Raw genomic sequence first — 22110 nt, forward strand, 5'->3', positions numbered from 1 at the left:
ATTATTGATATCTTATTACAGCAAGAAATTGACACAGCATTTAGTAGAATTGTCTGTTGTAAGGCTGCTCCTAAAAACAGAAGAAAAAAAAAAATCAATCGAGTCTCTCAAATCTACCATTTGAGAGACTCGATTGTGAAAATGATGTAACTTTTTCACAGTTTGACAAAAACATAAATGACATTATTGCTAGAGGAAATTATATTTAAAAGAGGGATATAATTATTTATTAAAAAATATCTTTTTTAAAGGAGGAAAAAGAGGTTAGACACCTTGGATTAAGTTTTGGAAGTGACCTGAGCTTCAATTGTCACATACATTAAATATTGAGACGTGCACAATATTACTAATGTTGAGCGCATGCTTTGCAAAGGCAAAGCAAGACAAATGTATTTGCACAGAACTAGTCATACATACAGTAATTTACGAGAAATGAAGGTAAAGAAACAAAAGAATCACTTGTTGTGTCATTTAACCTGGATCACTGCATTGCTGTCTTAAGACATCTGTCGACTCTACTGCTCAATTTCAACACAAGGAGAGAAAGCATTACTCCAACAATTAAATCCTTCCACTGGCTTCCTGCATCTTGAAGTGATTTAAATATTTTATGACTTGTTTTCAAATGTCTTCATGTCTGCTGCTTACTTTTAACACTTTTAAAATTCACTTTTTACTCTTTTTTTATTTCTCTGCTTTATCCCCCTTCTGCGATACACACATTTGGCTCACAAAAGACTTCTCTGTTAACTGTTGCTGATTACACCTTATATTTGTTGAATTTTATTTATTTTTGCCTTTGAAAAACTACCAATGAAAAGAATGTTTTACTACCACTAATAATATTTTTTTTATCAAAATGTAAAGCCTTATGGTATGCCTTCACTGTGTTTTGATGCCAGTACTTAGACGGTGATCTTACTTGCTGTGGGCACGATTAGCAGATAGACTCCGTCTAGCGTGGCCTCCACTGACTGGTTGTAGATGTCCGTCCAGGGAATTTTTAACTCGAGACGTCCTTTTAAGAAAAAAAAAAACACCAAATAAGAAAATGCTAATTTAAAAAAAAAAGGGGGATGCAAACAGCATCACACAGAGGTAGTAAATTTACCTATGTGACCAGCTCTCACTTTAAAAGGGAGATCAAGCTGACTCTGCAAAACAGAAATAGAAAAGTCCAATCATACTCAAAGAAATCATCAGCTTCAGAGTGTAACACTAGGCAAGTTATATTTAGCTCACCAAGGCATTTTCCTTTATTTCAAGATTTTTCAGCACAGCATCACCTACAATGACAGAAATATTTTACATACAGACACAACAAACTACTGTTTGATATTAGGCTCATATATGTAGCATTTAGTCACTGTTCACTGCTCTCGTCCAATACTAACTGTGGAGCACAACCCCTCACAAAACGCATGCCTTTAAAAACAGATATCTGCATCCACTGAATAAGAATACGTAAATATTATTAACTGTCTGGCATGAAATCAGTCTCACATTTTATTATTAATAAGATTATTTACTAAATGTCAAGATAACAACAATATTTCTACTTTCTTGAAAATCGTCTACACTTAATTAGTATTTGGTAAAATTCCCTTTAAATAATATGATTTTTGGGTCAAACGTTGAGGGTATCCGTTCACAAGTTTCTCGCATCATTTAACTTTCTGGCAGATATCTTGAAATGTTGCATAGATATTTACACATAATATCTCTAGTGATGATGCCATCTAGTTTAGGAATTACACCTACACAGCATGATACTGCCACCTCCATATGTCAAAGTTGGAAAGGTGTTCTCCGCCTTTCTACATTCATTATAACAGGGGTCCGCAACTCCAGTCCTCAGTGCCACTGTCCTCCAACACACCTGGATTAAATGACCTGGCTTTACAAAACTTAATGACATACCAAGGATGTAATTCAGGTGTAATTAATGGTGTTTGTACTTGGATATAATTGTTTGAACAGATAGACGAAGCACAGTCTTTCAGCTGGAGACCCACAATTTTACAGAAGTTCTTGGATAGATTCTTTTGATTTTTACACAATGTCTCACAAGAACGAAGTGTTTAAAACATGCCCTAAAAACATCCTCAGATGTGCCTCAAAGGTTCTGATTTAACCTGCAATGACAAGCTTTCAAACTAATGACAACATCATCTGGGCTTTTCGAGGTTAAAGGCATAATAACTTTAGAGTAGGTACATTTCTGACGTTCAAGAAAAGAATTTTAAAAATCTCTTTCATTATTTTAACATTTAGGAGGTAGAAGTACTTCTAGTTACTGAATTTGACCTCACATAAACAGGAAAGGTTTAGCCTGATTTCAGGTCAGATAGTGGAAAAGCAATTATATCTGTTTACGAAGCTTCTCTAAATGTCTTGTTTCATCTCTACACAAGGTTTGCAATAGAGGATTGCAGATGAAAATGTAGACTGCCAACTTGGAAAGTAGAAAATATTTAAAATTAATTAAAAACAACAATGTACCGTTTAATCAACTGCAAATACATTTTCTAACCCTATTATGTCTCCGCCAGGTTCTTGGTAACACTATGAAAATACTCGGAATAAAACTGAGGCAAGCCTTAACCTGGTTCCCAAAAAGGGCGGAACCAGAAACTTTAAAGTCCAAAGATAAATACAACCCCAGTTAAATAAAATAACAAGAGACAATGTCTACAGTAAAAACATAAAGGTGCATTTTCTTTCATCAAAATCACCCAGCGGTTCTAATAAACTAATGAGAGACATTTAGAGAAAGGAAAGTGACACTGACAGCTGGGAGAGCCTCCCTGAACACAGAACTGGTGTGGCGAACGTTCATTAGCATGTAGCATGCTAGCATGGAAAGGTGTTCTGATGAAAGACAAACACAAGTTCGGTTACCTCCCCATATGCCAAGCTTCAGCTGCGAGCTGTCAAGGTTCACAACGTAGTCCCCTAAAAAACGGTTGAGGACGTCAACGACCACACTTTCAAAGACCATTTTGACGCTGTTTTCATCTGTGTTTAATCATGTTTACATATAGTGGACTTCTTGAAGCTGACTCAACGTCAGTTTCAGACGTTCATCAGGGAGGTGGTTACGTCACGCCGTAACTGAAGGAGAACGTTTTATGGCAGGTTGTTGTAGCATATAATTAAAGACACCCAATTTTGACGACTTAAGGCTATCGAAAGGGTTTTTAATTGCTCGTATAGCCAAAAATATCTATACTATGATTTATACTACATTATTTTCACTTTCTCATGTCAGGAATACTTTTTGTTCTATTTATTGCAAAAAATATGATCTGCAGAAGCTAAAGATTCTGTCAAGCTATTATATGATGAACTATATTGCCATACAATCAAATCTTAATTGAAGATTTGAAGGAATGTGAAAAAAGACTTACAACATTAATTAGCATAATTCTTTATTAATGAAATAAAACAATAAAACAAAGCAAACATCACTCATACATTTTCTGCAACCAAGCCATGCAAACAGAGATGTACAATCAGGTGAATGTTTTCTTCTATAACAATCTAGGAAGAAAATAAATTTCAAGAAAGCCTAATTTTTTTATTGTCTTAGATACATTTTTTTCTCTTTATTCTAGTCTTGCATTTTTTATAAAAGTCTTGAATTCTGGTTTGAGCAGCATCTTGATATCATTGCTTATTTTTTTATGTATGAAACATACCCATAAAAATTTCAGAAATTTCATTATAATCTGAACACAATCTAACAAACACTTAGACCTTGCTTTATAAGATTTCACTTCTGCAGACTCAGCAATGAACATTTGGTCAGCATAGATAAGTTTGCATTTTAATTTAAAAATGCGGAAACAAAGAACAGCTACATTTAACATTGATGGTGGAATAAAAGACTCTATTGATCAAGTTAAGCTTCTCATGGCCAAAGTTATACAAAGGCCAGCTGGATTTATTTTGATTTTGCAGTGACTCGCCTATTGAGCTTCTTTCTCCAACACATCTTCAACTTTCAGTGTCTGGTAGCTGTTCTGTTTTACTGAGTATTTTGTTTTGACAGATTAAAACAAAAAAAACTCATGCCATATCCTGTCAGCAGTGATAATAAGTAAGTTCATACTTAAGAAGAGTAGTGATGCTCAGAAAAACCATAATGACAAATGTACTACATCAAAGGTGTTACATAATGTTGTATTACTCACTTTTACACATTTACTAAAGAAAAACATAATAACATCACCAAAATAGCAAAACAAGTGCAGTGTGTTAACATTTTTGTTGTTTTCACCTAAATTACATCTGTGCCACATTGTGCTTCTATTTAATTATTGTCCAAGTAGCCTCCGTTTTAGGTTAGTGTCCCCATTCCTACATTCACTTCGATACTACCTACCTGAGATGCTAATACAACTAAGAGTGGTTAAAAATGAATAATGGTGACAAAGTGCAATTGCAGTATGATCATAGAAAAAGAAAAATGTTGTTTTTTACTAAACTTATAAGATTCAGATCCACTCTTACACCCGATCCTCAGAGGATAACAGATTGGATAGAGGTTTACAGATCATCCCGATCACTGTTCCCCTCCTCAGAGCTCCCGCTGCAGTCTTATCCACCACTTTTAACTGGAGCTGCAGCTTCGTCAGATCCTTGTGGCTCAGCTCTGTGAAGTAGAAATCTTCATTGAACAAGGGTCGACGGCAGTTCTTGACGGTGGCGCTCTCCTGGTGCTGCAGCTTCCCCGGCATCAGGCACAAACTCACAGCACAGTTCAGAGTTTGTCGTTGACTTCCATCCAGCAAGCCCTCCACAGACACCACACGCACTCTGACAGTGAAAAAGATTGAGGAAGCACCATTGGAGGATGTGGTGTGCTCAGTGGAGAGGCGAACTCGACCTGGGCCCTGCAAAGGAAGGGTGTGTTCATGCTGCAGTCTCTCCTGGCAGTGGAGCAGGTCCAGTGGATGGAGAACAGGTGGGGACAGGGTGGGTGGATTTTTATCCCTGGTTAGCTGTCTGCAGGAAGACGGTGGTAAACTTAAACCTAGTTTCTTTGGTTTCTTGCTTTTCTCCATGCTATCAATCAGCGAAGGGCAGGATACAGTTTCTTTAAGACGCCGGCTTCTGGATGGGACACGTCTGAGTGATTTGGCACTGGAAGGCGTTTCAGCTTCCACGCTAGCTGCTTCTGAGAAGCTTTTGGATGCAAAGAGTGGGAAAAACCCTGAAAATGTTTTTTTCAATGGGCCTGTCTCCTTTACTTGACTGGGTTTTGTGGCAGGGACACGTCTTTCGAACACATATACAGGCCGTTTTGAATGGAACAAAGACTCTTTCCTTCTAGTGTTGGGACTCTCATAGATCCCAGCCAGGCCGTAACACTCTGCAGAGAACGGCAAAGGTTTCCTTGGAGCCTTCTGAGGCACTAAAGGGTCTTCATCCTTTTCCTTCGTATCCTTCATTCTAGCTTGGAAAGATGGCCTGCTCTTTCGTGTCTGCTGATGGCTGTCCTGCTGAAGTCGGGTCATCTCAGTTTCTAGCATCGGCTGTCTCTTGAAAAGCCGTGGAGGGAGGCAGAACTCGGGGATGTTGTCTGGAGTAATGATGTTCGTGTGAAGTTTCTGCGAGAGGCCAGTCTTTGTGGAGAAAAAAGCATCCCCGTCGTTTTGTCCAATGTAACGATTCAGTTCCAGAGGAATGCTCTCCATGCTCTCCTTGATCTTCCCAAGGACCCACATAACTGACTGCTGGCTCCTCACTCAAATGACTACCTTTAAAACAAATAAAAAGCATGTTATTTAGGCAACGTTACAGAAATCTTTGTTCACACGTTTTCCAAAAGATCCAACAAATATTATTCTCCCACCTGTGATGTTGAGATGTGCCCTTCGCTGAGATCTGAATGCTCTGACGCATGGGGTAGGTTTTAAAGGTTAGTATGAGTTAGTGAGTCACTGGTCTCCCTGCCCCCGCATGGATCAGAAAATGCTGTGCAGGCATACACCCCCAAATACGCTTCACAGGGTCTGTCTGTGTGTGAATCTGGGTGGGTGTCACATCAAATCAGATGCATTGAAGGGCAGTTTGCTGTGATGTCAGCTCTCTGAATTACATTTCCTTTCAGATCACTGGTTCAGTGTGCTTTGGAGGATGAAAATGAGTCACAAAGTGCAAAAATGCAACATAGTTATTAGATTTCTGTCATATATGAATTGAATGTTATGATAGAATGCTTTTGCTCCACAGAGTGGATTGAAAACAGGCTCCATGTGTTTAGTAGAAAACATTAAAGAATTCAAAACAAAAGTGAAGTTTGAAGTAATCTTTAAATCTGTTGAAATGTTCCTAATTATCTCGTGTTACAAACTTTCCAATTCTCCTGTCCAAAATGGTTTGAGCTCAGTCAGATTTGACTTTCTTGACTTTGACTGGACCATTTCAACACATGAATGTCCTTCAATCTTAAACAGTTTATTTCTGGCGATGACGGTCCATCTGAAAATATGGAATGAGCTTATGGGGTAGGAGTTGATAAGTTTCTTACTTCTCCCTTGAAAAACTTTTCAAGATTAACATGCTTGAAAAGTTCTTCCTACTTTTCAAGCATGTTAAGATATAGTGGTACAAAAATATGTGTCTTTTGTGTACCTTTGGGTATGTTGCCTGGATTCCTAAACATCCAGGCAATATACATGCAGATTTTTGTGTCTTATAGCAACTGGGTCTTTTTGTAGTTTTTCCTGTTCAGATCAGTTTCTTTATGCAGTACAGTTTATATACAGACACATATAGCAAATTAATCCAGTAACATACAAACGGGTGGATGTGTGATGTAATTTCTATAATACAGGAAACTTACGGGACAATACTAATACAGGAGCACTGCGGGACAGAGGGGTAAAGTACAGTTTCATGGCCAAAATGGGAGACTTGACAAGTAAGCACCAAACTTAAGTCTGACTTAAGTTTGAAGAGGAGAGAGCTTCTCCTTTAACAGCAGTATTCAACATGTGTTGCTTTGGTTAGGATGACATAGATATGAAGCTTTTTTCAGATACCTCAAAGTAGGTATTTGAGTTCAAAGTCAACTCAAATGACTGACTTGGGCCAACAGGCAGGTGCCACTGCCTCAAAGAGTCGGTAACCTTTAAACAGCTGGTGGTCAGAAACACTGCTGACCTGAAGTCACAACACAGCGTTGCATATAAGACCTATAGAAACTGATGCAAACTGTTTAAGTTTGCATCAGTTTCTATATATACATATATCTATCACTGCATCGAAAAAAAAATGCAGTGATGACTTTTAAAATCTATTTAATCACAAAATCGACTTCATAGCCTCCATTAATGAATCTGATTCATCACAGATTAAATTCAGTTGAGACATTTTCTATCAATCAATGGTTTGTGCGCTCACACTAGACCGAATTTATCATTAAATAACAATGCAATAACTGTACATGCTTTAGGATAGCCCACATACATTTTGGGGTTTTTTTATATTGTGGAAACCTAAAACTAACATGTAAACAAAGTATTACATAGATTGTGAAAACATAAACTTATGTGCACTAAAAGGTTGGTCAAATTGAACTTCTTTTCTGCAATTGTTTATTTCCACCACAAGAGGGCACAGGCGGAATGGGTCAATTTCAAGATTTAGGTAATATAAATCTTGAAATATAATGTTTGTGAGGAAATAAATACAAATATTGAAACTTTTATAAAGTGTTAGGCCCGTTTGCATTTTATCATGCTTCTATATGCAGCAAAAATAAAGAACAAAAACATGAATAAAGAAACATACACTTAGAAGTTTTTCACATCACTAAGTTTTTAGTGAAAACAATACCATAAAATCATTTTAATTAATCTTGAGATGCATGTCATGGGTGAGAAATCACGTGTCAGAGTGTGTGTAAGACATATGAGGAATGAAGATGAGGAACACATTCAGTCTTGGACCTCAGAGCACCTTTGAGTCAGGAGGCTTTTTGTGGTACTGAAGATCAACTTTATTACACTAATAAAACCTTGGAGTGCTCTCTCTAATGGAGAGATAAATGATTAGGAGTCAGAAGAAGACCTTGCCTTTAACTGCTGTCAAAGCTGCAATTAGCGCTAACGAGAGAACAGTACAGCCAACACTGCAATCAAGAGTTAAGCGCTTCCTTTTCAGAACAATAACTTGCTGCTTTTTCTAAATTGTATTGAGCTTAATTTTGCTTAATATAAGATATTTCCCCAACTAGTCTACATCATTTCATCAAGACTCATGTGAACCCAAAAAAATTAGCTATGTTTGAAACCATATCTGTTAATTAATTTTTTTTTTTTTTTTTTTTTTTTGCCTGTTGTCTGTCTGTTTACTTCACAAAATTCAAAACTACGGATTTTGGGAAGAAGTAATGAGTGAATGTGACTCATCATTGGATTGCCAGATAGAGAGGCATGATGTGTAACTACAAACAAAGCTTTTTCACTACAAAGCCCAGTGACAATATGCATTACACCACCACATACTATGATTTGTATTAAATTTGTAAGGCTTGAATACAGCTGCTCAGCCATAGAAACACATTCAAAGAATCCCATTGAATGGGTTTAGATCATTTATTGATCTAACCTGAAGGCCACATGAAGCCTAGAGGGCTATAGATATTTATTCTGTGCCTGATCCTCTGCCGACCAGGCTCTGTGATTTCCCACAACCTCCTATTGTCAGGATTGGGGATTTTCTGTGCGTTTCTTCAGTTTTCTGTGTTTCTGTGGAGTCTCTGTGTTGTCCTGTCAACCCCCTGATTATTCCCAGGTGTCTCTCGTTCCCTTGATTACTCCCTGTGTATTTAAACCCACCTGTGTTCTTTGTTGGGTCCTTGTCTAACTGCCTCATGTCTAGTCTTCAGTTGTTCCTCAGTGATTCCAGTACCAGTTTATGAGCCTTAGCCTTCCGCTCTACTGTGCTGCCTGGTTTTTGAACTATTTTGTGGTCTGTTGACCATTAAAATCATCATTCTCATCTCTTCAACCTGGGTCCTCAGCATCTCCCTCACACCGCTAATCATGACACCTATGTTGTGACTGACTGGTCATTATCAGTCATTTCCAATTTTTTGATGCCACCGACATGTGATTTATTGTCGAGAAGTAATTTCACAACTGGACTTAGTGTACAGGTGGCATCTTATCTTATCATGGAATTCACTGAACTGCTAGCAGTGACCCGTTCTTTCAGAAACGTTTGTAGAGTCAGTCTGCATGTCTGGATGCTGGATTTGATACGCCTGGGTTATTGAAGTGTTAAGAACGCCTGGACTCAATGATATGGGCAGGTGGGGGGGACACTTTCAGCAGCATAATGTATCATTACCGTACAGGACACTGTAAAGTAGTGATGGGCAAATGAAGCCTCATGAAGCAAGGAAGCTTTCCAACCCTTTGCTTTGCAAAAAGGTTCATTACTCGATGCTTCATTCATTGCTCACTAGTGACATCTGCTGGTGAAACTGTAACAGCCTTGTCACTCAGTTGGATCATACTTCCAAAAACTACTAAATGCAATGTTGTCACAAAGTTTTCGTCAAACTCATGTTTAGTAACAGGATAATCAATGACACCATATTTAATTGTTATATGTTTTATTTATTAAAATTATTTGTAGCCAATCTAATCCTGGTATATGTTGAACGTCAGTGTGTCATTTGATGTTTTAGTGTCTTGGGAGTGCAGTGCCTGTTGGGGCGTTCACTTTTTCTTGGATTTCTAGTTGGCTCTCATCCCTTATATTTGGCTACATGTTGAATTTTAGTTCTGCAACAGGATTAAATCTGTTTCTGCTGTGCAAGACTGATATATATTTGCTAATGAGACTACAAATAATAGTGGAACTTTGCAGAAGGTGAGAAATTGGGAGGTGGAGGGGTTAATTATTGTTATCTAAGAAGAATTTTATTGTGAGAATGATCTCAAAGTATTCCCAGATGTCAGAGATTTTCCTCTTGCTGGCTCCATTTCAGACAATCAATCAAGTTTATTTGTGTAACACATTTCAGCAACAATGCAGTTCAAAGAGATTTACATCATAAAATCACAAAAATATAGCTATAAAAAACAACATAATCTACAGTTGAGAAAAGCAGTAACAAACATTACATTTTGATGAGTGCCATCATCAATACACATCAAATATGTTGGTCATTGTTCATTTTATTTTGGCCACTGAAGACAAATATTCTCCAACCAAATGGACAACAACCCATGAAGCAGCATAGCTCATCGCGCTTTTATTTTGAAAACCGACACACAAAATGAAGCAGTCATGTGACCATGCTGTTCCCAGTCACGTGGTTTTCAGCAAGACGACACAAGCCTCGAAGCGGGGATTCAGATAGCCCATCACTACCATGAAGGAATAATAGCATATCAATACCATGTTATCTTATGTAATATTCACTGGGTTGAATTTTTAATCTTGAGTAATAAACAGAAGTTTGGCCTTTCTGACAAACAGATGCAAACTATACAAATAATATTTTTTCACATGCAGTCACGTTTTTCTGTTTACAATCCCAAGAGAAAACAAAAGTTTTTTGCAGATTAAATTTTTTGTGTTGCTTCTCTTAACGGCATTGCTAGTAAAACTCAAAATTGAGGCAGTTATCAACTCAAAAAGTTTACATTCTAACATGATGGATGTGGGTGATGAATCCTAAAAGTCTCAAACGTTGCAGTTATGTTATGCCTTAAATGACTTAAATGAAATTACATCTCTTCTCTCACAGAGCACTTAACCTCTGATGAAACTCCTGCAGCCCTTTTGGCCGCTGCACTCTTCTTCAGAGAACTGTGCTGAAAAAGTGAGGAAGTCAGAGAGGAGAAACAATGGGAAGGAGGCCAGCATGACTGAACCACTGACCTAATTTGATTGATATCAAAAAGTGTAATTATGGCTAATTAGGTGTAATAATTTGGGCCAATAAAGATGGGTGGCAGATTGAGGATGATATGTGCTGCATCAGGAGGACCTTACTCTGAAGTACTTGTCTCTGGTCCGTCCTCAGCCACAGGGATGGATAAATTTTGACCCCGCATAAGTGAATCATTGTGTAATTATAAAGGAGGAAGAGGGACGTGGTTTCTCTAGAGGACAGATCTTGGTGGAGGAAGGATATTTGAAACTTCTGAAGAGGTCAGAGTTAGAATTAAAAAACAAGAAGAATGAGAGAAGAAAGTTATGGCAGTGTGTGTCCAGAACGACCGATGTGGCGATCTCTCACCAACTTGGTGGCCTGATGAAGTTTTCCTTAGACGCAGGCACTGTTCAATTAGTTTGATTATTTAGTAGTTAATTTACTGTATTCTAGAAACTCAGCTAACTGAGCGAAATCTGTTACATGGATTACAATGATGTTTTAAAGCCTTTATTTCTATTAATTGTGATAATTTTATGCTTACAAGAAATTAAAACAAATTAAATTTCTTAGATCAAAATATTAAATAATAAAAGAATAATTAAAAAAGCATTTTTCGAACAGACATGTGGGCTCAGTAAACAGTATGTTTAACATCCCATCAATGTCCCATATTTGGTGGTACCATAAATATAGCTTTATTAGAAAAACGTAGAGCCAAATGTCCGGCCATTGTCTTAAGATCTTAGCTGAAGTCCACTTGGATTATGGGTTAGTGATCCACGGCACTGGGAAGTCCACCTCTGAATGGCTAAAAAGAAACAGCACTAACCTGAGGGGTTTGGGAAGGCATGGTTAATGTCTAGATCTAAATTTGATTGAGCTGGCTATTGTAGTTAAAATTGACCCAATGTAGCCGAATTAAAACAATAATGCAAAGAAGAGTGTGCCAAAATTCCTCTACAACCTTCTCTGGATTTTTTACCTTAAATAAAAACAGTTCTTTGTATGTAGACTGTTTATGTTAGTCTGATAATTAAATTTATTTGACGACGGTATGCCAGTTGTCAAATAATACATTTTCACCTTTACGTCAGTGAAAAACACATGTGGTAATTGTTTCTTTTATACATGTATATATAAAAGTACTATAGAAAGTAATATCAAGAACTACATGGATATCACAGACTATAAACATAAAATTAAAAAAGAATAAAATGTTCAAAAATGTAAGTTTAGAAGGAAAACTGAGACTGTATCTGATTGTATGCTGTTGTTGTTGTTGTTGTTTAATCAATGCATTTAATTAATTAAAAAAAATTTTTTTTAAACTTCCAGGATTTCTGGACAAACTCAGTACACATTACATTGAAAGCTGGATTTTTGTGTTATTTGTGAACATTTTGAGTTCATCATAAGTGAACACAAATTGGTTGTGAAGTTTAACTTAAATTAGAGGCATATTTGTTTAAAAATTGGATATCTGAAGTGATGAATTTGCTGTTAAATCTCTTTTTTAACCCACAACTTGTCTAAATTGGTTTTACAAATATATGTATTCTTCATCGTTTTCATTAGGAACATCATGAAGTGGAAAAGATCACATTTGCTGAGATGCAGCGCTTCAACCATTGTGCTAAGATATCACAGCAGTGCTGCACTTTCCTACTTTGCAAAACGTCTGCATGCACATGATTCACTGATTAACGTCATTCTTTTTTTTCCCTTTGAAGATGAAGATCTTATTTTTGACATATTTAATTCCATTAAAAATTTGACGAGTACTTCATATTTCTTTTTGTTTCAATATATGTTGCCTATTCTCTAAACGCAAGACACAAAGACAAAGTTTGTGTTTCATGCAAAACTGAATGTCTTGTACACATTTTCGATTTTGCTAATATAAAATCATTTTTTCTTAAAAACCTTGAAAAAGTTAAAAATGTTATGTTGTTATTTTTACATTTATTTTTAACAATGTTTTAAAGAATTTTTTTCAAGCGGTGACTAAACCACGACAATTATATGAATTTTTTTTTTTCCTCATCTCATGTTACAAATATACCCAAATTACTGCCTGGAACAAAGAATAATATTGAAGTATGTGTGCTCCTGCAGGCTTATGTTGGTGTGAGCGGCAGGTTAGATCAGATGAATTAAGCTGCTCATCATGATGGCCAGCTCTTGCTGATCATTAGGAAAAACGCATGTAGAGTTTGCCACCCTGGCCCCTATGAAGGGCGGGTAATTACCACTAATGCACCATCATCTATGCATGACCGTCACATTATGTTTCAGAGGGCGGACAGTGAAACCTCTGACATGGATGTTTTATTCATCCATAATCCTCAAATTACTCATTTTAAAACCTAATTTTACATGATGAAGTATTTTTCCATGAGTTGATTCATATTAATTTCAGGTAAAATGGGGGCTCCAGTTCTCCTGTGATTGCAGAAGATAATTGTTTTTATTACATGAAAAATTAAAACATTGTTTTGATTTTGGCCCAACTATTGCACAAACTAAGAATTATTAACTTTATGACTACCTTAAAGTTACTTTTCTTCTTCAACGTTTGAGCCCACGCGTCACTATATTAGAGCAACACAGCAGCGTTCTCATTGGTCATTATCTTAATAAAAATTAAAGGCACGACCATCAAGTGATACATGCCTGCCTATTAAAAATTAAAAAAAGAAGTGAAGAATTAGTTTTCCAACTGTTGCTGTATTAAATAGGGACCAACCTGTTGTGTTCAATAAACTACCATACTATCAGCTCGTACAATTACTTTTGATGATCTGAGTGGTAATAGAACTCTGTCTTTCATATAAACACAGGAATCACTGAAAATAAAGTTGGTTGCTTCCACTGCCAAAGAACACCTAGTCATAGTTTTATTTTTGGTTTTTGTAACTAATAGACTTTTTGAAGATTTTTTTCTGTCCTCCAAGATGAAGGAAACAACAGTAAGTAGTCCTCTGCCTTCAGTACTGTCCAGCTGCTTGAGCGGTCAGTGCCGAGTAAGTTGACTCTAATCCAGATGACTGTGGTCTTCTGAAAGGTCTGATTTGCTCATTTAGCTTGTTACCAGCTTGTCTATCAGCTTTTTTGCAGAGGATCTGCTTTACTTGACAGAACATCAAAAATAATCATAATTCAAGCATTTATACGTGATGAAGATTGACATGTATTTTCTAACGTCAAAAGAGCAAGAGACACAACTTCCTTCAATCCTTCACAATAACAGCATTAAGCAAGTATAAAATATTCTGAAGATTAAATTATAGAGGTATAATTCTATATGTTGCGTTTTCATTTCCATCTGCAGTCCTTCAGAGAGATAAAACAAGAGACAATATAAGAACAATTTAAAGACATAAACATACATGCAAAGTTACAAAATCGAACCCACAGTCAACATATTTATATTTCATTCATATTCTAATGTTGGTTTAGTTTTTAAACCATTCTATCAACAATTCTTTGTACTCAAAGGAGAACGAGTATATTCATTCAAGAGTGGACTAATATTAACGTTCACACTACTTGTTGGGCAGATTTATTAAAAATCGATTTCCTCGTGCTTTCACACAAGCTGGAAGCATTCCCCCTTTTCTCGAAGGCTCAGAATGAAAATTATTATAGCCTGTTAAATGTGTTAACTATGGTAACTGCTGCATGTATTGCTACATGCAGCAAAAAAAAACAGTAGGAATGATCTATTTCTCCTCTAATTCTGGTAACGTTGCGTGTTACACTGTAGACTCTTATTGTAAAAAAGTGAAACTCTCATCTTTTGCAAAATTCTAGTTATAGTGGGACTAGTTTATTCCTAGGCTAAAAATAACATCACTGTCCCAACAATTCCAAAGAAATGTTTGCACATCTAGAAATGATTTATTTCAGATTTTTTTTGTTTAATTTTGCTTTCATTTACACAGATAATTCTGCTGAGACACAGCGCCTCGTTCTGATGACAAAACGCTCAAGTTTATACAGAAGAAATTCTGATGATGTGGGAGGTATGATGTGAGTGAAACACTAAAATTATTGCCACTTCTTTTCCTACTACAATAATAATAATAATAATAATAATAATAATAATAATAATAATAATAATAATAATAATAATAATAATAATAATAATAATAATAATAATAATAATGGCTTCACCGTCACCTAAGAAATTTATTTTATAACAGATTTTATTTTTTTTATATACATTTTGCCAAAAATTTCAATAACATTGACTGATAACCTTGAGATGATTACATCTTTATAAACAACTTGGTGGTTTTCTTTCCTTTTTCTCTTGCTTTATGCTTTGATGTTTTTTAAAAGTTATGGTGGCATAATGTTTTTTTTATATATATATATATCTGTGAAAGAATCAAACCTCCCATAATGATTACCTTTGCCTCATAGAAAAGTAGACTAATGTATTCTAAGTAATTTAATTTGACATTTTGAAAAATATGTTCATATGTGTGTTTGCATCTGAAACACACATATGAACATATGACGTAAAAATCTGCACGGGGGCGCAACAAAAATAGTCGCGCTGAGGCTGCTTGACAGTATGATTTTACCTCTGTGAATTCGTAATATTTTTGCATGCAAAAAGCAGCTCCTGTTTCCCTGCGTGTAAACACATGTGCCCATCAGGAGACCTCGTGTGATATTATGACTCCAGAAGCATATAACATTGCTGTTGTGAAGACTGAAGATCATGGAGGGTAGTAATGGCTGCATTATCACTCCTCTTATTGTGTCTTAATTAGTGGCATTTAATTATGTGCTAATGCAGTGAGGACTATTAAAGACAGTGAGACCTGCTGATCAGGGAATTAAAGAAACTCTCTCATACACACACACACACACACACACACACACACACACACACACACACACACTTCTGCACGCTCAGCTTTTCACACAAACACACTCTCAAATCTCAGTTCCCTTTAACTAGAAATTACCGGCATCCTACAGAGAACATGTGTATGCGTGTGTGCGTGTGTGTGTGTGTTTGTGTGTATATCAGACCTAACACAGCGAGAAGGAGTTGGAGGATTTAGAGAAAAAGAAGAAGAAAAAAAACTCAGCATATGATGGAGAACAATACAAAATAAATGAAAGAAAAAAACAAGCGTAATTATTTTTAAGTGTATTTTGATTGACACCCAAATATTTTCTAATTCTTCACTCCCACGCATCTCCTCCACTGGTGCATCTCAATTATTTGTTCAGAGGCTGGTGTGACAATGGTGTCGGCTGTGGGTGCCTTTGGGATGCTAAACAGGGGGACAGGAGGTTAAATATAAGTCACTTTCAGTGGGATGAACCTGAGGCTTTGTGCTGCTGGAGTGCAGGGGCTTCAAAGCTTCATTAAAACAGAGCAAACAAAAGAGCAAACTTGATCCGAAGCCCCCACCACCACCTCCACCACCACGTCTGCGTTTGAAGATGGTGGAGCTGCAGTGCTGAGTGTTGCTGCCTCCTCATCTCAGTCACGTTGTGATCCTCCAGCTCTCTGCTGGGCAAAGACACATCAGCCCAAATTCCCAATCCAGTCCCACCTGCATGAAGGCTGAGCGTGGCGGCAGTCAGGTCACATTTTATTTTCTTTCTTGCATGAGTTTATCTAATAAGAATTTGGGTTTTTTGGGTTTTTTTTTTTTACAGTTTGGCTTTAAAATTTGCTGCCTAAAACTGTAAAATGCCACATTTACAAAAACTCGTAAGTGTTTTAATTGAGGTATGTTTTCTCTTTGCCAAGCAGTTAAAAGTTAAACGGTTACCTTTACATCATTTTCAGTAATTCAGTAAAAGTCAAATATTGGAAATTAGATGTTTCTCTTCTTTTTTTTTTTCTTTTTCCCTTTTTGATGTTCAATTTTCCAGATAAAAATAAAAACTTAAAAAAGAGGATGAAATTAATCACAAATGTTACATTTTACTTGAGCTCTATGTAATTGTTTTTACTTAATTTCTAACAAGCTGATAAAACCCCACATAATACATATTTTAATCAGTTGCCTATGTTATCTAAAAACAAAGCAATTGCATGCAAATTCCTACATTCACAAACCAGTTTAATTTACAAGTATTTACACTTATGTCCAATCAAGGGTTTGCTTAGAGGGAATGTGCAAATTCCTGTTGTGCAAAAATGAAAAGAAATGTTCAAAAAATACAAAAGTCAGGATTGAGTTTCAAATTCTTTATAAATATCTTCAGGTAAATAGGATTATAATACAGTCATAACATGTTTAATAAACTGCTAAAGAACAGACAAAAAAGTGCAACAGGCCTAATTATTATATTTTTTTTAAGAAAGCAAAAGGCCTACTTTTACTTTAGCGAACAGACTCGCAACGATTTACTGTAAAGAACGACAGCAAAAAATATAAATTCTTATTTTGCATTTAGGAAAGTCTTTTGAGTGAAAGCTTTCTTTGGGATCTGCTTTGTCTGATTATATTCGCCACTTTGGTGGTAAATGCCCTTACAAAGTGTGCAAATTAATTAGGATTTTTAAACACAAAGGTCGAAATGAGAAATTAGTTACAGAGTACAAGTACGTATTTTACAACAGTTGATGACACGTTTGTGTCTCTGATAGGCCTGTTCTGATTTATTTATCACGGGTTCCTTTAAGAGAGGAAAAAGAGCTGAAATGAACACACTTTTTACCCGGTTAGGACAGCAGCAGAGCCGGGTGCAGCGGGGCTCCCTTCCCCTCCAGCAGATCGCTCTTTTCCATCACCGACCCAGCAGAGCAAAGCTGCGTCGGGCCGGTCTGCATCCCCGTTAGACCTGGCATCGGACCCAGAGACGGGGTCGGCTTTATGGGCACCGGGATCGCGGGCAGGGTTGGCCCGCTGGCGCTGTGGTACAGGCCCTTGGCGGACACGCTGAAGGGCGCGTACTCAGATGATGGCGCGGGCACGGGCACGCCGCTCATGGACTCTGACAGCACGCCGACGTGCGGCCACATGGAGTTGACTACGCTGCTGAGCTGAGGGGGCACCGGGTAACCCAGGTGGTGCATGACCGAGGTGAGAGGAAGCCCGCCGGCCACCACGCCTTTGTAGTCCCTTCCTATGATGTTCTCGATGGCGAAAGGATGCTTGAACCCACCGGGCTGCGTGCAGGTGATGCCCCCGTAGCTCTGGAAGTGAGGGAGACGACCCACGCCTGCCGGGGCGACCGGGTGTTCGGGGTGAGACGGTGCGGCGCCCAGCTTGCTGCCCGGGTGGTGGTGGTGGTGATGGTGGAAGTAGTGCATCATTGGGGTAGTCTTGCAGGCCATGTGCTCTGCGCGCAGCACCTTGAAACGCTTCCTCCTCCTCAAGAAGCTGCCGTTTTCAAACATGTCCCCGCAGTCCGGGTGCAAAGCCCAGAAGCTGCCCTTCCCAGGCTGGTCGGGCCTCCGGGGGATCTTAATGAAGCAGTCGTTGAAGGAGAGATTGTGTCGGAGGGAGTTCTGCCACCTCTGGGTGTTCTCTCGGTAGTAGGGAAAGCGATCCATGATGAACTTGTAAATGTCACTCAGAGGCAGCATCTTGTCCGAGGAGTTTTGGATGGCCATCGCTGTCAGTGAAATGTAGGAGTAAGGAGGCTTCTGGTCGCTGTAGGAGTTTTTCCCTGGTCGGGGCATAGCTATGACTGATATCCTAAAGCGTCTGCTTTAAATCAACCACTTTTTAGTTATATTTTACGCGTTTGCTTACTTGGCAGTCAGTCTCCATCCAGCTGGTTGATTCCAAAAATCTGAGCCATCAAATTAGAGTAACTGCGCTTTATCAACCAAAAAAGGCCTGCAACTGACAGGTAGGATCCTCAGAGGTGCGCGCATCCAAACATTGTTCTCTCTGGATGTCTCTTCGCTGAAACGAGGCGCTTTAAAGTTGTGCGCAAAACTCAGCCTGTGTGCGCAAAAGTTGTGAGGTCCCCTCGCCTGGCACGGTCGGGTTGTGTGTGGCTCCTCTTTTCTTTCCTCCTCTCCTTCACACGTGTGACGTTCTCACTCGTCGCGTCGTGTTTTTGTAAGCCCCCCCGTAGGTCGTCGGCTCTGTTATCTGTTATTCAGACACTTAGGGGACACGTCAGGAGTGAGCAGAGGGTTGTGTGCCTGCGTGAGTCTGTGTTTGTGAATGTGTGTGGAAGTAGGGGTGGCAGGAGCGAAGAGATGGGGTGAAGTCATGAGAGGAGGGGCGGTCTGTGGGCGCGTTTGGTTCTAATCTGCTGTTTGCCAATCCAAGAGCTGTGCCCAACACACTCAACGCAGATCTGTAGTGGCATATATGAGCTGTGTTTAAAGCGTTGTCTCTTAAACAAACCCGACCCTTCTTTTCTGCATCACATTGACCTTTGACCTCTGTTTTGTCTTCCATTTAAAGCCTGGTAAAAGAAAATGTACTTTTAAAAAAATCACTTGTTTGTTGAATAATTTTGACAAACTATTTGTAATCCATGTGACATTTACATCCACGATATAAAAAAATATTTACATTCTAGATGCGTTTTAAAAACAGAAAATATAATCAGTCCCTTTCACCACTGATAAAAACTGCACTACATTTTTCTGCACATTTTGCATTTTTATCAAATAAACACCAATTACTGCTGATGCCTGATTCCGGAGCTCGTTGGGTGGAAGGTACGGTACAACCGGGACAGTTCAACAGCCCATCACAGAAATTCAATCTGGAAAGACTCAGATGAAGAAAAAGGAACAATTAAAAGATTTAATGACAGCAATGAATAACAGTTCTTTGGCGCTCGGGCCCCGGCAGCTGATCTGAGCCGAGATTTGATGTGAACTCGATGAACATCCCGATAACCGATTAGGGATGCTCTCCCCCGGGGCCCGACACTGGTGGTGGAGGTCTGGAAAGAGTGCCATCCTGGAGCCAAAGGATGAGGGTGGAGAAGGGGAGGTGGTGGGTTGAACGCAGCTGGGAAGCGGCCGATGACTTGGGTGTGGATCCTTTTATGCTGAACTTGATTGATGATTGGACACGTCAGGTGAGGTCCAGCGCTGAGGTCGGAGATGAGCATGACGCCGATGGACGAACGGAGGGGATGGAGTCTTCCAGTTTGAATTTTCGCTATTAGCTCCATGACACAGGACAAACAACCAGGCAAGTTCACGCTCACTTCCAGTGCCACGTTTAGTGAGACCAACTAACCTAACATTCATCTTTGGAACTGGAGCGTTTCTGCACAAACCATCACAAACGTTTGAGACCAATTTCATTTGATTTGAAGAAGGTGAAGGTAGGTGGGTGGGAGAGCAACTTCACTCATATTAGGAGGATCGGGTGTACAAATGTGCTTTAATGTACAACTGGGACATGTGTGTAATGTCCCAGTTGACAACTTGTGATTTGCCAAGTTATAGGGTTTATGCATTTGTGTACTTGGGCTGCTAATATAGTTTTTTTCAGAAGAAAATTTATTGTTAAATAATTTTAAAAAAATTAATGAGCCTGACTGTCCATCCATCCATCCATCCATCCATCCATCCATCCATCCATCCATCCATCCATCCATCCATCCATCCATCCATCCATCCATCCATCCATCCATCCATCCACTTGGACCTGTTCCTCAGTGGAAATCTCCAGCTGTTTCCAGGCCAACAGAGAAACAGTCCCTCCATCATCTCCTGGGTCTTCCTCTGGGTCTCCTAAGGTGGGACATGTCCAGAACACTTCACCTCGGAGGCATCCAGGTGGCGACCTGATCAGATGCCTTGGTCACCTGAGTCAGCTCCTCTTGACGTGGTGGAGCAGCAGATTCCTGAGCTACACGCAAACAATCCAATAAGCAGAATGGGCGAATAACTATAAATGTGAGATAAACACATACTTTTATACTTCTAACGCATTTTTGAAAGCAGAGAATAATATGAACTCAGAACAAGAGAAAGAGAACGGAATTCAAATTCAAAATTCATGGCAAGTTGACTTTATTATATATGCAAATTGTATGTCATTAGTTTAAAGAGCCTGTGGTGAAAATAAGAATATTACACACAGGATGTTTCAGATTACTGATGAGTTTTAAAGTTCAAACCTTGTGCATTTAAGGTTCAAGTCAGCTACAAAACTTTATATTTAGTGCTGAATATGGAAGGATGAAGTGATATGTAATGTTTAGATTTGTCTTCAGGAATTTTTCTATTGTATGGCATTTTGCTCTAGTAAGAACAGAAAAAAATTAATTAAATAACTGATTCTCCATCACAACAGAACGAGAAAACAAATGGACTATTTTAGTAAAGTATTTGCTAAATTGTACTTTCAGGAACTTTTCCAAATAAAGCGCCCAGTACTTCAAAGTTTAGATTACTGTAAATTCAGATAACACTGTGAGGAAAAGGGGAGCCTTTACCTTTTTTAAATTAAGCTAAAGACACTCTTCCAAATTAATTTCTTTAATTTGAAAATCCAAATTATTTTTTTTAATTTGGAAGAGTTTGCACAAGAGGGGAGATGCATTACCAAATGATCTAAACCAGTGGTGGAAATATATTTGCCTTTCAAAATAAAAGTCATACATTCTCTTTAAAATAACATTGTTATTATTACTATTACATATGTTTATAGTTGCCGTTTTAGATTACTAATAGGCCTAAACCCGACAGGCATGAAAACGTCATTGCGTTGATGTGTCAAAATAAAACTAATAGGAATTTTTCAAAATAAAAGTCTTGCGTCTCCTGAAAATGATAATGACAAATTAAGGTTCAGTGTTCCTGGGAAGCTTTAAATCCCAAAGCTCATTCATTTTGGGCCCTAAGTCTGAAACAAGACAGTCCTAGCGGCGCAGACATGCACCAAGTGGCAGCACGTGGCAGACACCATCAAAAAAAAAAGTCCTTCCTGAGTTTTCTAATTAACGTCACTCTCGTCTGATTGAAGTGACCAGAGAGAGGTACCCGAACCAGAAACCAGGATGAGTTCCCTTCAGAAAGTCAATAGAAAAAACATGGCATATTTAAACACAGCCTCTTTGTTAAATTTGCTCGATTGCACTTTCAGACTTTCCCGGCAATAAATCATGTGTGCCTTTGCGCACAATAATCAGCGCGCTTCTCGTCTGCTCCCCACGCTCACAGGAACCGCTTCCGCACAGAAAACACACGACTAAGACAACACACTGAGCGAAGAGAGGCGCTGTTGTTG

The 22110-nt window shown here is 38.3% G+C and overlaps 3 protein-coding genes across 6 annotated transcripts in view; all 3 read right to left on the reverse strand.

The window, feature by feature from the left end:
• Positions 1-3086, reverse strand: part of vps13a (vacuolar protein sorting 13 homolog A) — a 41239-nt gene extending 38153 nt beyond the window's left edge. For all 3 annotated transcript variants that reach the window (XM_014998255.2, XM_014998254.2, XM_014998256.2), the window contains exons 1-4: positions 2902-3086; positions 1243-1286; positions 1112-1154; positions 923-1018 (exon numbers count right to left, since the gene is read on the reverse strand). In XM_014998255.2, coding sequence (XP_014853741.2) covers positions 923-1018; positions 1112-1154; positions 1243-1286; positions 2902-3001 — 283 coding nt within the window. In that variant the 5' untranslated portion in view covers positions 3002-3086. The remainder of the gene's footprint in view (positions 1-922; positions 1019-1111; positions 1155-1242; positions 1287-2901) is intronic.
• Positions 3087-4511: 1425 nt separating this feature from the next.
• Positions 4512-5732, reverse strand: LOC106924520 (C2 calcium-dependent domain-containing protein 4C). Of its 2 annotated transcripts, XM_088008499.1 has the most exons (2): positions 5536-5732; positions 4512-5457 (listed from the first exon to the last, which is right to left on the reverse strand). In XM_088008499.1, exons 1-2 carry the CDS (start codon positions 5730-5732, stop codon positions 4512-4514), a joined length of 1143 nt encoding a protein of 380 aa, XP_087864625.1. The 2 variants fall into 2 exon arrangements, with proteins under 2 accessions (XP_087864625.1, XP_014853751.2); XM_014998265.2 differs by having other exon boundaries at positions 4512-5732.
• Positions 5733-17612: 11880 nt separating this feature from the next.
• foxb2 (forkhead box B2) lies at positions 17613-18575 on the reverse strand. The gene has a single exon (XM_014998264.2). The coding sequence runs from the start codon at positions 18573-18575 to the stop codon at positions 17613-17615; it is 963 nt and encodes a 320-aa protein (XP_014853750.1).
• Positions 18576-22110: the final 3535 nt, after the last annotated feature.

The sequence above is a fragment of the Poecilia mexicana genome, unplaced genomic scaffold, assembly GCF_051168715.1.
Source record: "Poecilia mexicana isolate PSO_F unplaced genomic scaffold, ASM5116871v1 scaffold_9, whole genome shotgun sequence".
NCBI lineage: Eukaryota > Metazoa > Chordata > Actinopteri > Cyprinodontiformes > Poeciliidae > Poecilia > Poecilia mexicana.

What these genes read in the sequence shown, in the direction of transcription:
- foxb2 (XM_014998264.2), bottom strand. Translation starts at nt 18,575, where the DNA reads ATGCCCCGACCAGGGAAAAACTCCTACAGCGACCAGAAGCCTCCTTAC.
- LOC106924520 (XM_014998265.2), bottom strand. Translation starts at nt 5,732, where the DNA reads ATGTGGGTCCTTGGGAAGATCAAGGAGAGCATGGAGAGCATTCCTCTG.